The 17197-nt window shown below is 52.6% G+C and overlaps 1 protein-coding gene across 3 annotated transcripts; it reads left to right on the forward strand.

The window, feature by feature from the left end:
* Window positions 1-1775: 1775 nt before the first annotated feature.
* Window positions 1776-11539, forward strand: PI16 (peptidase inhibitor 16). 3 transcript variants are annotated; one of them, XM_060627539.3, is made up of 7 exons: window positions 1776-2072; window positions 6187-6408; window positions 8241-8350; window positions 8621-8709; window positions 9597-10274; window positions 10486-10625; window positions 10956-11539. In XM_060627539.3, exons 1-6 carry the CDS (start codon window positions 1917-1919, stop codon window positions 10605-10607), a joined length of 1377 nt encoding a protein of 458 aa, XP_060483522.1. In that variant the 5' UTR covers window positions 1776-1916; the 3' UTR covers window positions 10608-10625; window positions 10956-11539. The 3 variants fall into 3 exon arrangements, with proteins under 3 accessions (XP_060483522.1, XP_060483523.1, XP_060483521.1); XM_060627540.3 differs by having other exon boundaries at window positions 11071-11539; XM_060627538.3 differs by having other exon boundaries at window positions 1778-2072; window positions 10486-11539.
* The last annotated feature ends 5658 nt before the right edge of the window (window positions 11540-17197 follow it).

The following is a 17197-nucleotide window of genomic DNA, read 5'->3' on the forward strand; positions in this document are numbered from 1 at the left end:
ACTCCTAATTTCATTCTATTTATTGTTATTATGAATGGAATTGTTTTCTTAATTTCCTTTTGGGTTATTCATTGTTAGTGTATAGAAATACCACTTGTTTTGTGTGTTGTTTTTGTATCTTACAGCTTTGCTGAGTTCCTAAATTAGTTCTAACAGGTACGTGTGTCTGTGTGTGTGATCCAAGTTGTGTTTGTTTTTGCTTTTGTTTTTACCCAGAGACCTGAGCAGTAACAGGTTTTCTTGACATCTTCCAACGCCAGAGAGTAGACTTTTTCTAGGTGCCCATTCCCTGAGAGGGCAGCCTTTAAGAATCCCAGCTGAGGGGCGCCTGGGTGGCGCAGTCGGTTAAGCGTCCGACTTCAGCCAGGTCACGATCTCGCGGTCTGTGAGTTCGAGCCCCGCGTCAGGCTCTGGGCTGATGGCTCGGAGCCTGGAGCCTGTTTCCGATTCTGTGTCTCCCTCTCTCTCTGCCCCTCCCCCGTTCATGCTCTGTCTCTCTCTGTCCCAAAAATAAAAAAAAAAAAAAAAAAAAAAAAACGTTGAAAAAAAAAAGAATCCCAGCTGAGGGGCACCTGGGTGGCCCAGTCAGTTAAGCGTCCAATTTCGGCTCAGGTCATGATCTCACGGCCCCGCACCCGGCTCTGTGCTGACAGCGCGGAGCCTGGAGCCCACTTTGAGTTCTGTGTCTCCCTCTCTCTCTGCCCCTCCGCCACTCGCACTCTGTCTCTCAAAAATAAATAAACATTAAAAATATTAAAAAAAAAAAAAAAAAAAAAGAATCCCAGCTGAACTCAAGAGTACTGGTTCCAGATTCCTGCCTCAGGAAGGCCAAGACCTTGGTCCCTGCCCCTGCATGGTCATTACCATCAAAGTGCTTGGCCACCGGGCCCATTTCCCCTCCAATTCCCCACCCCCCCACCCCACCCTCCCCAACTCCTGCTGCATCAGCTCAGTCATGCCTCTGCTTTTCTGCTCTCTCTTGATTTCAAAAACAGACACATTGTATTTTCTCAATATTCAGAGCAGGAAAGGTCCCAACATCCTACTTCCAAATGAGCACCTCAAGCACATGCATTCAACAGGCACACAGAAGCCAACATTGCTCCCTAGTGAAAAGCGCAATTCCAGGATACAGCCAGAGTGGGAACACCTCAGTCTCTTCTCTCGTGGGCAGGAGTCCTGCCCACCGCCCCCCCACCCCACTCCCACCCCGCCATGGGGCTGGGGGCTGGCCAAGGCCGTGCCATATGAGTAATCGTTGGCTACGGTTACTGAGGGCTACTGTGTGCCAGATACTCTACTGGATGCTTCACATACATTTGATCTCATTTACTCCTCCTTCCAGCCCGATGAGGTAGGTACTATTACGGCCACTGATTCAATTGACAAAACTGCCAACAGTTCAGCTGGCAGAGGAGCAGAGTCAAGATTTAGGCTTCGGTTGGCCCGTTCCTTTTACCGAACACATCTTGGCTTCCTCCGTGCTCCCGTAAGTCAAATAGAGTTTCCTCATCTTCCCCAATCCTCAGGGACGGGGTCCGTGTGGTTATCTTCCTCTTGCTTGTCCTCGGGCGCCCAGTGGGTGTGACTTGGGTTGCTCTATTTTGCCCCCCCCCCCGGGGGGACCTTTCCACAACTCAGGAGGGACTGTGGACCGCACAGAGCTCTTGGCCTGAGCCCCGGTTACGGGAGAAAGGAGGCTGTTGCCAAGGACTCCGAGGGGACATAAATGCCGGGAGTGGACTCAACTCTGGTCAGGACCCAAGCACCCAGCCCTCCCAGAGACACTGTGTGAGCCGGGCCGGCCCTGCAGACAGCCCCTCCCGCCGCTCCAGCCAGGGTGGTGCTTGCGTGGGGAGGACTTTAAATCCGGCCGCCAGACCCCTGGCCGGGAGAGGCGGAGAGGACCGGCCACCATGCACAGCTCCGGCAGTCTGCTGCTGCTGCTGCTGCTGGCGGCCACCACGGGCCCCGCCGGCGCCCTCAGTGATGATGAGAAACGCGTGATGGTGGAGCTGCACAACCTCTACCGGGCCCAGGCGTCCCCACCCGCCGCTGACATGCTGCAAATGGTGAGTGCGGCTGGCGGGGCGGGGGGCGGCGCTCGCCTGCCCAGACCGAAGGGGCGCTGAGCCAGGACCCCCCCAATCCCTCCCACCCCCGGGTTGAAGCTCCCTCAGAGACTCATCTCTCTGGTCAGTGACAGAATTCCTGATACTATGCAATTCACAGGTCCCCAGAGGCAGCCCCATTATACAGATCAGGAAACTGAGGCTCAGCGGGGCTTGCGGGTCCCACAGCCGGTAGAGCCAGACCTGGGAGCCCCAGCTTCCCACTCCAGTGACTCCTTCCCAGCACTTCCTAAAATGCAGGTGCCCCTGATTGGGGGAACACAGGAAGTTCCTAATACAATGAGAGGAGGAACAAGGGCAGCAGGAAGGGCCCCAGCACCTAGGGAGGAGGGATGGTCTACGGAGGTGGGTGAGAACAGGAGCCAGAAGCGGTCCGGATCACACAGTTCAAATCCTGTCTCGGTCACGCAACAAGACCCGCGATTTGGGTCCCTTAAACTGGTAGGGACCCTCAGTTTTTCATCTGTAAAATGGGATCCTAATTAGAGCTACATATATATCAACATGGAGTGAATCTCACAGATATAACACTGGGGGGAGGGTGAAATCTAAAATATATATATACATACAGTAGGACATACTTACAGAAGGTTTTAAACATGTAAAAAATACTATTGTATATTGGTGGGGACACATGCAAATATTGTCAGCATACAGGGACGTTCCTATAGATGATGGAAGCCAGATTTTGGGTAGCAGTAACCTCTGTCGAGAGGGAGAGTTATTTGATGGTAAGGTCAGGAGGCAGGGTGTTTATGCTCAAGATGAAAAAAGATAAAATCAGAAATTCACCCCCTTCCTGCCCTCTCTGAGGGCTGAACTGGCCGTCCTCTGGGCCAACCTGGAGGATTCCTGGGCAGTGTCCAGGGACGCCACAGTTAGTGGCCCAGAGCAAGGTCACACCTGGGGAAGAGAGCAGTGAGCCTGAGGGTCCGAGACTGGAGTTCTAATTCCTCCGTTCAATCTGGCGAAGTGATTCTGGACCGGTCCCTCTACCTTCAAAGGCTTCCATTTCCTGATCTATCACTTGGGACTGGCAATTCCTACCCTGAGGGTCAGATGGGATGATGTATGACAGAGGTCAAGGAAGGCCTCTAGAAATGCACACAGCAGGACCATTCAACCCCTGTCGGCCTGGCAACCAGGAACTGCAGACGATAGATGAGGAGCACGGGAGGCTGGCACCTGCTCTGTCAGTAGCTCCCTGATTGAGGCCTGGAACTCATTGTTGAGCCTCAGTTTCTCCGTCTGTAGATCCCTGATGCCCTACAGTCTTGTTGGCTACCCAAGCCAGGAGCTGCTTTGCGGACAGAGGTGGACCTTGGGGTGGGGCCACATTCTGGAAAGCAGTTTGGATATTCAGGGGATACGGTGCTGTCTGGTGCGAAGTGATGGGAGGAGGGGATGGCCTGGGACACCGGGATAAATTTGGGACAAGGCTCAGGCTCGACCTCAGCACGCGGTATATACAGAAACTCTGGAGACAGATGGCCTGGTTCAAACCTTGATTCTGCCATGTATTAGCTGTGCGACCTTGGCCAAGTGCCTTAACCTCTCTGCGTCTCAGTTTCCTCATCTGTAAATTGAAGATGATGACTACATAGCAAGTCCCTTGTAAGACGGTTGCCAGGATCAAATGAGTGAATATTTATAAAGCACTTAGAACAGCGTGTGGCGCACAGTAAGGGCTCATAAGTGTTAGATTAACCAAAGAGGGAATGAATCCAGGATGACGCAGGTGGCAGTTATCATGGACGCCTTTCTCTCCCTGAGCGTCCACATCTAATCATCACCGCTTTTACCTCCCAGAGGGTTCAATTTTCCTTGAACCCTACTTCCCCATCCTCATTCCTTCCTACAACCCTGATCCAGTGTTTCATTACTTCTCCCAAGGACTCCTAAAACAGTCTCGGCCTGCTCCCCCAGCCTCCGGCCTCTGCTTCCAGAATGAACAATCCAGCACATGGGCCTGACCTTGCTCAAAACCCTTCAATGGCTCCCACTGGCTCCTGACCGCCTCGGGATAGACCTCCAGCTCCTGAGAAGGCTCCCTCTGTGTGTCTGACCCCTGCTTACACCTCCAGCCTCCTCTCCTGCTCAGTTTTTCCCTCAGTAACCTGAACAGCTTCTCCTTCCCCAGCCAAAACGTTGTATCTCACCTTCATGCCTTTGCTCGTGCTGTGCCTCGGTTCAGATGTCTTTCCCCGTCCACCTGACCAATGCCTCAGTTTTATCACTTAGCTTAGTGTCTCCTCTAAATGGCCCTCTTTGGTGCCTCTATAGTACCCATTGCATATGTGTCATTTAGCACACGGTGGCCCAATCACCAGTTTATGACAATGTGAACTTGGGCTTCTAGGTCCTTGCTCTCACCTCCAGGCTGGTACAGTGCCCAACACTGTGTGTTGAATGAGTGGATGAATGAACGGACTTGCTTTCAGATGGTGACCATGTGGCCAATGTGGGTGGGTGCCGTGACTCTCAAATACCCACGGGGGTCTCTGGAAGACTGAGAAGACCTGAGACCCACAGGAACGACTCTACTGGCAGAACTCCACGCAGCCAGCCCGAACAGGAATCACAGCCGGGCTCAGTAGGGAGACCGCTTTTCAGCAGGGTCTGTCTCAGTCATCAACAGTTGACACATGCGTATCGAGCACCTGCTATGAGCCAGCACTGTGCCAGAAACTGGGGTGACATACCCTGAAGGAGGTCGCAGTTTAGTCTGGAGCCCCGCACATCATCCCAGACACCCAGATCCAGGTTCCCCGTACCTTGCCCTTTCCCTCTCCCTACCCGCCCTTACTTACTCCCAGAGTCTGAAGACGCTCCGGGACCAGTGATTTGGGACAAAAACACCCAGGGAGGGAAAGGGATTCACCCATAGTCACAAAGTGGGGGGGGGTCCCAGTCCAGTGTGACCACCCCTCCTCCCCCCCCGCCCCGCAGGCAGCTGCTCCTGAGAACCTTGTGTGGGTGAGGAGCCCCATCCCCCCCTCCTCTCAGGGTCGCCCAAGCTCTTGACACTTTACAGGCCGTCTGGCTCCCACAGCTGGCTGGGCCCCCAGAGGGTGGAACAGGAGTTGCCGCCAGGCCATCCATTTCTAGGAGAGGCCAAAGACAAAGTTTAATGGGATCCAGGCCTTCCTCCTCAATCCTTTGTTAATCCGTCTTCCCACCCACACTGGGCCTGTCCTCCTGGCTGGGGACCCAGAGAACTCAGAGGTCCCTTAACCTAAAATGCCCCCTCCCGCTGCCTCACCTGAAGTCCCGCCTGAAGGACGGGACGTTGGGATCTGACAGCTCCTTGAGACACCAAGGCTCTGAAACTAGGCCTCTCCGTAAGGGTCACACAGGGACACTTAATTTTCTTGGGGAAAGGGGTTGTCAGTTGACGAGAGTTGAGAGCACCTGGGAATAGCACTTGGGAGGGAAGCCTGGAGCTGGTAAAGCCATGGAGGCTGGGCGACCCCAAGGGGAGAGTGGGACCTGAGAGGGGAGTATCATATCTATGGTGGGAGGGTGAGGGGTTGGGAGGGGCTGGATCAACAGTGCAGCCCTTGAACATCTCACTGGACGTTCTGTGGTCTTCAGAGCAGGCAGATGGTCCTGGGAGGTAGGCAGGGCACAGCCGCCACCTTTCACACAGGAGGATATTAATATTAATTAATAACAATAGTGTCACAAACACCATCTCATTTTTTCCTCCCAAAGCACCACGAGACTTCAGAAAGGTCAGGCACTCTGTCTAAAATCACACAGCTGGTAAATGGTCCCAAGCTTAGCTCACTCCATGGCCTGGGGTGGCACCCTCCCATCCCCCACCCCCACCCCCACAGAAGCCCGCCAGGAGCACAGACCTGTTCCTGATCTTGGCCAAGAGTCACCCTGGAGGAGGGGAGGGTCTCCGGCCCCCAGAGGCCCCCAGGACACCTTCAACCTTCTTCTCTGATCCCCAGAATTGTGGGTATCCTCACCTCTCTCTCCCGCAATCCTCTCCCACCTCCACTGAGCCCAAGGCGTTCCTCACCTCCCTCTCCGACCTGCCCCGCAGAGGTGGGACGAGGAGCTGGCCGCCTTCGCCAAGGCCTACGCGCAGAAGTGCGTGTGGGGCCACAACAAGGAGCGCGGGCGGCGCGGGGAGAACCTGTTTGCCATCACGGATGAGGGCTTGGACGTGCCGCTGGCCATGGAGGAGTGGCACCACGAGCGCGAACACTACAACCTCAGCGCAGCCACCTGCGACCAGGGCCAGATGTGCGGCCACTACACGCAGGTGCGAAGCCGCGGGGCTGGTGGGCGGGGGCGGGCCACAAGAGCACTGGGCGGGGCTACATGACTAGTGGGCGGGGCTTACGAGCAGCGGGCGGGGCGGGGCGGGGCAGAGGCCACCTGTCCCTTCGCCGCCTGGGAGTCCGCTTCTTAAACTACCTAAACCATTTTCAGTTGACTCCAAAACCCACTAGTCGTTTGAAAATCTATGTGGCCCCTCCCGTCCTCCTCGGACTGAGGGGACCTAAGTTAAGTGTCGCAGAGCCAGTTTCGTGGACGGTAATTATTCTAGGCAATCCTGACCGACGTCTAAGCGGTCCTGTCCGACCTAAGTTAGGCAGGGCTGCTTGTGCCCGCGGTCTTCTGTCTCATTGTCCCTCTTCTGTCATTTCTCATAGCGTCTAAGTTGCTGCTTCTACTCTGCCAGGGACCGATAAAGCAAATAGACTATTGTGTTCTTCTGCTTTTGAAAACTATGTGTAAATGAGAGCAAATCGTCACTGAGCGAAGGTTCCAGGGAGACTCCGAGAGCATTTCCTGCTCCTCACAGTCACATTTTGCTTACGTCAGGGTTCTCACTGCACTTTGAAAGTTGGAGTTTGCAGATAAGAGGTGTTGGGTGGGGGTACTGTAGGGGTGTGTGTATGGGTGTGTAGAGGAATTAACATTAGTGTTCTTGAGTTCTTATTTTCTCCACCCAATCCTCATTGTTCAAACAATACCATGACAATTTTTTTTTTTTTTTTAATAAACATCTTCCCACCCATATCCACTAATTCCACTTTCCAGGGCTTCTTTTGAGTGGTATTTTTAGTGCTACTCTTTAGGGAAGGGAATCCTAGTATCATCCACCCAGATGGAGAGGTTGTAAGTGCCCAGCAACCCCCCCTGGTTCCCTTCCCTCTGTCCCCTGCAATTTCTCACACTTCCCTTACCCCCAGCATGAGCGCGCGCGCGCGACAGCGCACACGCGCGCGTGCGCGCGCGGGATCTTCCTGCAAGGATTACCATCAGTGCCCAGCGGGAGTGGGGCTGCTCCACCTCCAGCCCCATGTTCTCCAGGGCTGAGTGCACATGAACTCTGGGGTCATTTCTGCTTGGGAGATGCTCCATACTGGTACCTTCAGCTGACTTAAGTAGAACAATCCCAATCCTGGGGTTGTGTGTAGGATAATAGCCAGAGCTAGATCTCAGAGCAAAAACTGGCCTCCATTTGAGCAACTCCCGAGCAGAGTGGGCCTAGAAACAAGGGGAGGCTGCTGGTCTCAGCCCATGGCAGTGCCCGAAAGTTTTGAATTTAAAAATTTTATACTTAAGACAGAATGCCTTCTAGCAGGTAGGGGGCCCAGACTTAGAAACAGCAGAGCAGATCCCTGCCTACTTGTGATTTGGGGGAAGCTCTGCTTCCAAAATGGCTTCTTCTGTTTCTTGGATTTTGCTTGTTACTGATATCCAAGATTCTCCCATTTGAGATTCATTCCTTTGCATGTACCCTGTTTAAAATGCACAGGAAATTGCAAAAAAAAAAAAAAATGCACAAGAAGAATTTATGAGGGTATATACAAAGGGAAAGTTTTCAGAGAGGCCTGTCCAAACAATGTGTGTGGTTGGCAGGGGGAACTAGATTGTTCAGGACAAATTCCACACCACCGCCCCCCCCCACTCCCCGCCCAGCAAAATCCCTGTTTAGAGTTTTGTCCTGAAGCTGCATGTCCTCAGACTTGGATCTCACAGGTTGTAGGGATCCTCTTCTCCCCACCCATAGAAGACTGGTGTAGAGACACTAGCTAGGGACAATCCCACCCAGACTAAACTGTTGAGTTTGCCCTCCTTCAGGTGGTCTGGGCCAAGACAGAGAGGATTGGCTGTGGCTCCCACTTCTGTGAGAAGCTCCAGGGTGTTGAGGAGACCAATATCCATTTGCTGGTTTGCAACTATGAGCCTCCGTGAGTGCCCAGGGAGTCCTGGGGGTAGGGGATGAGCAGGGCCAAGGGGAGGGTTGAGTTGGCAGTCTAAGAAAGTGGGAGGGGGCCAATCTGGGGCCCTTGGGGGAGCTGTGAGGGCACCGATGGGAGTCTGCTCTCATTGACCCAGCAAGTTAGTTGGGAGCAAGTAAGACCCAGGGGTACTACCGGCCTAGGTGTGTGTATGAGGGATAAGGACAGGGGTTTGTAGGGACCGCCCCCCGCGCCCAGCACAGTCCTCGCCTCCCGCAGGGGGAACGTGAAGGGAAAGAGGCCCTACCAGGAAGGGACTCCGTGCTCCCTGTGTCCCTCCGGCTACCGCTGCGAGAACTCCCTCTGTGGTGAGTTGGGGGTGGAGTGGGGAGGAGAAAGAAGGGGAGGGAAGGGATGCCTACAGGACGGTCCTAGAGCCTCCCGGGACTTCCAAGAGGTGCACGGTCAGGGGGAGGGGCCTGGCGGGATGCGACCTCCGGGGGCCCTTGGCGGGCCCACCCTATGCGGGTTCCCAAGCCCAATTCGCCTTCCTTGCTCAGCCACTTTGGCCCCCTGTCATTCAAAGTGACCGGTTTTCAACCCCCCAAGTGGAGGGTAGGGGAGAGTCCGGCGGCTCCCGAGCGCCAGGCGAGGTGGGCGTGACCAGAGGGAAATGTTCCCCCCATGTGGGCGGAGCCTGGCGGTGGGCGTGGACTTGAAGGGACCCGGCCTGCGTCGGGCACAGGCACCTTGCTGGAGAGTCCCCTGAAAAAGTGATTGTGTGAGCGCAGAGAGGATTTGGAGGAGGAGGATGGAGAAGCCACTGTTACAACGTCATAATAAGACAACAAGGTTATAAAAAAGTATCATTTAGGGGCCTGGGTGGCTCCGTCGGTTAAGTGTCCGACTTCGGCTCAGGTCATGATCTCTCAGTTTGGGAAATCGAGCCCCGCCTCGGGCTCTGTGCTGACAGCTCAGAGCCTGGAGCCTGCTTCTGGTGCTGTGTCTCCCTCTCTCTCTACCCCTCCCCCGCTCAAGCTCTGTCTCTCTGTCTCTGAAAAATGAATAAACCTTAAAAAAATTAAAAAATATTTTTTAAATAAGTATCATTTATTATGAATGAAGGACATAGTCGCTGGAGAGGATGTGTTTGTGTGTCATCGTCAGACATTTGGTCGCCTCATCTTGATTGCCGGGGGGCTCCGGACACGGGGTCCTGCCACAGCACTAATGCCAAAGCCTTGTTTCTTATCAGAACTCATCAGAGACCTGGAGGAGGCTCAGGATTTGCCTTACCTGGTAACTGAGGCCCCATCTTCCCTGGCAACGGAAGCTTCAAGTTCTAGGAAAAGCGGTATCCCTTCTTCCCTGGCAACGGAAAATCCGTCCTCCTTGGTAACAGAGGTCTCGGGCCCCCTGGCAACCAAGGCTCTTCCGGCTGTAGAAACCAAGGCCCCGTCTCCCTTAGCAACGGAAGATTCCCCCTCCATGGCAACAGAGGCTCCACCTTCCTTAACAACTGAGGTCCCTTCCTTTTTGGCAACTCACAGCCCCTTTGCCTTGGATGAGGGGCCAGCAACCTTCCCCAAATCGACCAATGATCCCATCTCCCAATTGTCAGACAAAGAGGCCAGCAGGACAAGAATGCCCCCCAAGGCCCCAGAGAGTTCTCTGCACCCCAAGATGTTCTTGACAGGGACACGGGAGCCACGACCCCACTCCCCGAAAGCAGGCAAGGCCGAGGCCAAGTTGTCTCCTTCCAGTGAGGTCTTGGCCTCAGTTTCTCCGGTCCAGGACAAGACAGGTGGGCTGCCGGCCACATTGGACCACGTGGGGCACACCTCCTCCAAGTCCCTGTCTAACTCCCCCAATACCTCTGCCACCTCTAATGCCGTGGGTGGGCGAACCCTGGCCCTGCAGTCATCTTTGCCAGGTAAGACCTGTAGTGTTCGTCCCACTTCCCCGTCTTCCTCTAGAATGTCGGCGCCCTGCCCCCAGCATGGGTGTTATAGCCATAGCGGGGCATGCACCCTCTGAGTCAGAGCTTCCTCCCTGGCTGCTGGGCCCCCGCTTGCACGCCTGGCAGGGAGGGTGGGAGGTCGCGCAGAGCTGTCTCCAGGCTGAGGCCCTCTCCCTCCCCACAGGCGCAGAGGGCCCTGAAAAGCCTAGCATCAAGTCAGGGCTGAAGTCGGGCCCTGGTCACATCTGGGGCCCCCTTCTGGGGCTGCTGCTCCTGCCTCTGCTGGTGCTGGCTGGAATCTTCTGAAGGGGTCATCACTCAAAGGCAAGGCCTGGTGGGGGGACCCTGGCCTCATGCCCGCTCCAGATGGTCTTTCTCCAAGCAAGAGGCCACAGTTTCCTGGGAAGGTCCTACTCTGTGGCCCAGTAGCCGCCCCCCGGCCCCCCAGCCTTGACCCCAGCTTCTGGCCAGACGCCAAGCCAGTAACCTTGTGCTCTCGGGAGGCCTAAGGCCAACTCCTGGCTCTGCCCCAGGAGTGCCTCTGCCTCTGTGGGGGTCTCCCCTTAGCTAGCTGCAGACCGTGCTGGGCAGTGTTCCTGCGGCCACTTGTGCCCATTCTCCCGTTGTCCTGTGGTCACGTTTCTGCTCTTCCAGGGACAGAAGATATCGGTGCTTCCCAGAGACCCCTTGACCCCTCCTAGTCCCCTGGCTTCTTCTTTAAGCCATCTGAGTCTGAGACTGTTTCCAGGAAGACCTTCTGCCTTCCCAGGGTGAAGAGATCAGCTGTCCTCCTGCCATCTCCCCCACCCTGTCCCCTGCCCCCAAACAAGATGCTTCTTGGCTGAAGGCCTTCTGGAAGGGAAAGGCTGCAGGGCACGCCTCATCCACAGATGCCTTTGGGGTGCGAGGCCTGGTTGGCTATGAGTTCAGGTTGCCACCTATGACTGCACCCTCTGCCTGGACCCCTCCTGCCCCTCCCACCTCAATCCTGGGTCTGGGTGGGGGTTCAAGAGAGATCCCTGCCCACCGGCCCTGCCAGAACTGTCTGCCTCTGCAGGTAGGGGGTTCTTCCTGAGTGCCCCCTCCCCCTACTTGCTGGTGTAGCCCCGGAGGGGGGTTTGTGAGGGGCAGATGAAGGACAAGCCCCACCTGAATGGGGTTCTATGGGGGGGGGGGCAGGCAGGGACCAGGGAAGGGAAGCAGCCCCTGACTCCTGAATAAAAGCCTGTGTAAGAATACCGAGTGTCTGTGCTTGTGAGGGGTGGAGGGCAAAAGGAGGGCTCTCTGAGAGGCCCTGAGGAGGTTCCCCTCCCAACCACTGGCAACGGTTCCTTCTCCCACACCTCCTGTCCCCACACACGCCATCCAGTCCTTCGGGGCGTCTTTCTTTTCCTTCCTAAAAACCGTCCCCCTCCACAACTCACATCTTCAGGCAGCCCGCGGGAAGGAGAAAGGGCCAAGGGGCTGGACCCCCCAGCTCCAGGGGTCACCAGTGGAGGCTAGTTGGGTTTTAGACCCAGAAGCAAGGAGTGGCATACAACCTCTTTGCAGGGTGCTGTCGCCCAGGCCCGTCTGGCACACAAGATCGGAAGGCTTTGCCAGCCCTCGGTGCCTGGAGGAATCCCGAGAAAGGGTTCTGGAGTCTCAGCCACATTCCCCCAGGGGACAACGGCAGGACTGTGCAGAGCGCTGTCCGGCAGGAAAGCACAAATGTGGGGTGTGGGGGGTTGCGGCTAGCAGCAGGTGACAGGGCAGCTTGGGATCAAGCAGGGGCTGGTGGGGAGGGGGAGAGCGCCTGTCTGGAGTGTGAGCAGTTAAAACAGGAAGCATACAAGTCAGGCTGTGTGGTGACTGTAAATATATATTATATAGTCGTATTTATGTGTATGTGTACATGTATATATGATACAATATATTGAGATATCTTAAAGATATAAATTAAGACATAACTCATATGGGGCGCCTGGGTGACTCCGTCAGTTGAGCGAGCGTCTTGACTCTTGATTTCGGCTCAGGTCATGATCCCAGGGTCAGGGGATCAAGTCTCGCATCAGGCTCCGTGCTGAGTGTGGAGCCTGCTTGGGATTCTCTCTCCCCCGTCCCTCTCCGTCGCGTGTGTTCTAAAATAACTATATATAACTCATATAAAATTCACCCATTTAAAGTGACCGCTCAGTGGTTTTTACTCACAGGGTGGTGCAACCATCAGAACATTTTAGAATGTTCTCATCACCCCAAAAAGAAGCCCCACACCCCAGGTCCTAAGCCACCACTAATCCACTGTCTCTGGATTGGTCTGTTCTGACATTTGGTGTAACTGGAATCACACACAGGTGGCCTTTTTTTGGTCTGGCTTCTTTCACGTAACACATTTTCAAGATTTATCCATGTGGTGGCATGAAGCAGTTACTTCATTCCTTTTTATCACCCAGTGATATCCCCTAGAATAGAACACCTTTTATTTATCCATTTGTCAGTTGGTGGACATTTGGGTTGTTTCCAGTTTGGGGCTATTTTGATGTTGCTATCAACATGCGTGTAGAAGTTTTTGTGTGGATGTATGTTCTCATTTCTCTTGGGTATCTATCTAGGAGCAGTATCGTATGGTAGGTAACTGCGGGTCACGTGGTCACTCTAACTTTTTTTAGGAACTGCCGGATAGCTTTCCCAAGCGGCCACGCCATTTCACATTTGCATCAGCAACAAGGGTTTCCATTTCTCCACGTCTTTGCCAACACTTATCTTTTTAAAATTATAGCAATCCTAGTGAGTGTGAAGCAGTATCTTATTGTGGTTTTGATTTTCATTTCTCTGATGGCTAATAATGCCAAGCATCTTTCCAGGTGCTTATTGGCCATTTAGCTCTGGAGAGAGGTCTATTCAAGTCTTTATTATTGAGTTGTAGAAATTCTTTTTTTTTAATTTTTTTTCAACGTTTATTTATTTTTTTTTTTTGAGACAGAGACAGAGCATGAGCGGGGGAGGGTCAGAAAGAGAGGGAGACACAGAATCCGAAACAGGCTCCAGGCTCCGAGCTATCAGCACAGAGCCTGACGCGGGGCTCGAACTCACAGACCTGAGCCGAAGTCGGACGCTCAACCGACTAAGCCACCCAGGCACCCCAATTCTTTTTTTTTTTTTTATGTTTACTTATTTTTGAGAGAGAGAGAGAGGGAGAGAGCTGCACGTGGGTGAGCCGGAGAGAGGCAGAGACAGAGAATCCCAAGCAGGCTCTGCACAGTCAGCACAGAGCCCTAGGTGGGCCTCGAACTCACAAACCATGAGGTCACATGCTCAACCGACTGAGCCACCAGAATGCCCCTATTGGAATTACACAGTCTAGATAAGTCCCTTACCAGATATACAATTTTATTTTATTTTATTTTTTATTTTTTTATTTTTCCAGATATACAATTTTAAAACATTCTCTCTCATTCTGTGAGTTGTCTTTTCAATTTTTCTTTAGGATGTTCTTTGAACACAAGTTTTTATTGTGATGATATCCAATTTATCTTTTTTTTTTTCTTTTGTTGCTGTTTTTTGGTGTTATATTTGAGAAATCATTACCTAATCCATGGTCACAAAGATTTATGCCTATGTCTTTTTCTAAGAGTTTTATAGTTTCAATTTTTTAAAAAAAAATTTTGTTTTTAACGTTTATTGATTTTTGAGATAGAGACAGAGCATGAATGGGGGAGGGTCAGAGAGAGGGAGACACAGAATCTGAAACAGGCTCCAGGTTCTGAGCTGTCAGCACAGGGCCCGACGCGGGGCTCGAACTCAGGGACCGCGAGATCATGACCTGAGCCAAAGTCGGGCGCTTAACCGACTGAGCCACCCAGGCGCCCCTATAGTTTCAATTCTTATATTTAAGCCTTTGATCCATTTTGAGTTAATTTTTCTATGTGGTGTGAGGTGGGAGTCCAACTTCGTTCTCATGCATGTGAACATCCGGTTGTCCAAGCACTTTTCGTGGAAGACGATTCTTCTTCTGTTTAATTGTCTTGTTGCCTTTGTCCAAAACCAACTGACCTTAAATGTAAATGTTTATTTCTGGACCCTCGATTCTATTCCATTGATCTATATGTCTCTCTTATGCCAGCACCACACTATCTTGGTTACCATAGCTTTGTAGTAAGTTTTGAAACTGCAAAATGAGCCCTCCAATTTTGTTCTTTTTCAAGACTGCTTAGGCTATTCTAGATCCCTTGAATTTCCACATGAATTTTAGTTTCGGCTTGTCAAATTTCTGCAAAGAAGTCGTCTGAGATTTTGATAGGGATTGTGTAATCTGCCATCTAAAGTTTTCCAATCCATGAACATGGGCTGTCTTTCCACTTAAGGTCTTTACTTTTGTTCAACAATGTTCTGTAATTTTCAAAGTATAAATTGTACGGTTTTTTGGTAAAACTTATTCATAAGCATTTTATTATTTTTGATGCTATTACAAATGAAATTGTTTATTAATTTCATTCTCACTTTCTTCAACTGTGTGTGTAAAGGAGTATGAGTGATTTTTGTGTATCAATTTTATAACCTGTACCCTTGCTGAATTATGTTATTTCTATGTGTTTAAACACTGAAGTGTTTATATGTATTTTTGGTGGATTCTTTAGGATTTTCTATGTACGAGATCATGTTGTCTATAGACGTAGTTTTACTTCTTTCTTTCTAACCCAAATAACTTTATTTTTTAAAGTTTATTTTGAGAGAGAGAGAGAGAGAGAGAGAGAGAGAGAGCACTTGAGGTTGAGAGGGGCAGAGAGAGGGAAAGCAAGAATCCCAAGCAGGCTCCATGCTGTCAGCGCAGAGACCGACACAGGGCTCATGAATTGTGAGATCGTGGCCTGAGCTGAAATCAAGAGTTGGACACTGAACCACCCAAGTGCCCCCCAGATAACTTTTAATTCACTTTCCTGCTTGCCCTGGCTGGACCCTCCAGTACAATGTTGAGTAATGGCAAGACAGACATCCTTGTCTTTCCCGAGCGTCGAGGGAAAACGTTAGGTTTCTCACCATTCAGTCTAATGTCAATGATGGGTTTTTCATAGATGCCATTTATCAGGGTGAGGAAGTTCTACGGTTTTTGAATGTTTTTGTCATGACAGGAAGTTTGACTGGCACTCTGCGGCCTCCAGGCCTCTGCGGGGTGGGGAGTACTCTGCTCCAGCACTATGCTGCACGGCCCCAGGCATCTGGGGACCGGTAAAGCAACGAGAGCTCTGGTAGGACCCAGCACAGGCCACCACTACCAACTCAGGCCTTTCGGGAGGCTTAGCAGAGGACTTCCCGGTTTTGTCCTTCATAATTAGGTTTCCCAGGAGGAGAGGATGGAGACTAACTCCCTGTCACCCCTCCTCTCGCTGACAGCCCAGCTGTGCCCCAATCCAACCCAATCTCCTTTCTCAGCTAAAAACCTGGTCGCACTTTAGTTTCCAGGACGGACAGGGAAATACCAGGGGCTCGGATGGTGGGTGAGACGTTAGCCTTCAAACACGGAACAGAGTAAACAAAGTTAACATACAGAACACCTACATCTGAATACTGACCTGAAAAACAGGAGGGGCAGAACCTGTACTTTGCTCACCTAAAACCTGAGACCGAGCATCCAAGGGGGATTTTCTTGCTGTTTCTGGGTGCAGAAGACAGCCTGGGAAATGTAGTCCGGACCCTGAAATGCCCAAGTCCAAGCGCCCCTAAATCCACAGGGGCCTTAGGAAGTAATCAATGCAAACACAGGAGCTGAAGGTGAAGCAACAGGAAGAAAAGTCACCCCGCGACAGTGGTCAGTGCCATGGGGGGAAACCACACCGGGCTGGAGACAGGTGACGTGCCACAAGGCAGACGTGCCTCTGAAGGGCCTTCCTTCTCTGGAAGGAAATGGTGCCAGCAAGGCCTGGCCCGCTGTGCTCCCTTTCCTTGCCGCTTTAGCAGTCTGAAGGGAGTAAGAGACCTCAGTGGCCTCAGCCACCGGACATTTACAGGACACCCACACGGGCATGCTCCTGAATTCCTGGGGAACAGGGATACATAGAGCAAACTGCCCACAAGACAACTGTTACTAGACCACTGGGGAAAACCAGTTTTGCAAAAACATCCCAGGGGCCTTCCCGTCCCTGTGAGAAGCAGGACCACGGTCACCAGACCCCAACTCTCTGAAACCAGTCCTCTAGAACAAGGGCAGAGAAACACTCGGGGAACTCAGCTGGTATTCAAGCCCCATCAGATGGAAGCCCATGGTCCCCAGAGGCCAGCAGGTTCCATTTGTAAGTTTTGGGGGTTTATAAACCCCAGCACCGGGCAGACAAACTGAAGGGAGATCCGCCTTTACCAGAGAAGACAGAGCTTGGCGCTTTAGCTGGGCCCGTGTCTACCCCTTCTGCTGTAACCACGCCAAATGACTCTTGATAAAACCCAAGAATGTCATCCGCAAACCGTGCTGAGGCGACAGGGGTTTGGGTGGAACATTTTCTGAAGCTGGGAGGGCCTCTCCAGGCGATGGCTTAAGTGTCCAACTTCGGCTCAGGTCAGGATCTCACCGTTCGTGAGTTCGAGTCCCACGTCGGGCTCTGTGCTGACAGCTCAGAGCCTGGAGCCTGCTTTGGATTCTGTGTCCCGCTCTCTCTCTGCCCCTCCCCTGCTCACACTCTCTCAAAAGTAAATAAAAATTAAAGAAATTAAAAAGAACGGACTCGGGGCGCCTGGGTGGCGCAGTCGGTTAAGCGTCCGACTTCAGCCAGGTCACGATCTCGCGGTCCGTGAGTTCGAGCCCCGCGTCGGGCTCTGGGCTGATGGCTCGGAGCCTGGAGCCTGTTTCCGATTCTGTGTCTCCCTCTCTCTCTGCCCCTCCCCCGTTCATGCTCTGTCTCTCTCTGTCCCAAAAATAAATAAAAAAC

Source organism: Panthera onca, chromosome B2, assembly GCF_046562875.1.
Source record: "Panthera onca isolate mPanOnc1 chromosome B2, mPanOnc1 haplotype 2, whole genome shotgun sequence".
NCBI lineage: Eukaryota > Metazoa > Chordata > Mammalia > Carnivora > Felidae > Panthera > Panthera onca.

Excerpts from the sequence above, each read along its gene's own strand:
- PI16 (XM_060627539.3), top strand. The coding sequence starts at position 1,917 with ATGCACAGCTCCGGCAGTCTGCTGCTGCTGCTGCTGCTGGCGGCCACC. Across the intron at positions 2,073-6,186 it reads CCGCTGACATGCTGCAAATG|AGGTGGGACGAGGAGCTGGC; the intron begins GTGAGTGCGGCT and ends CCTGCCCCGCAG. Across the intron at positions 8,710-9,596 it reads CTGCGAGAACTCCCTCTGTG|AACTCATCAGAGACCTGGAG; the intron begins GTGAGTTGGGGG and ends GTTTCTTATCAG.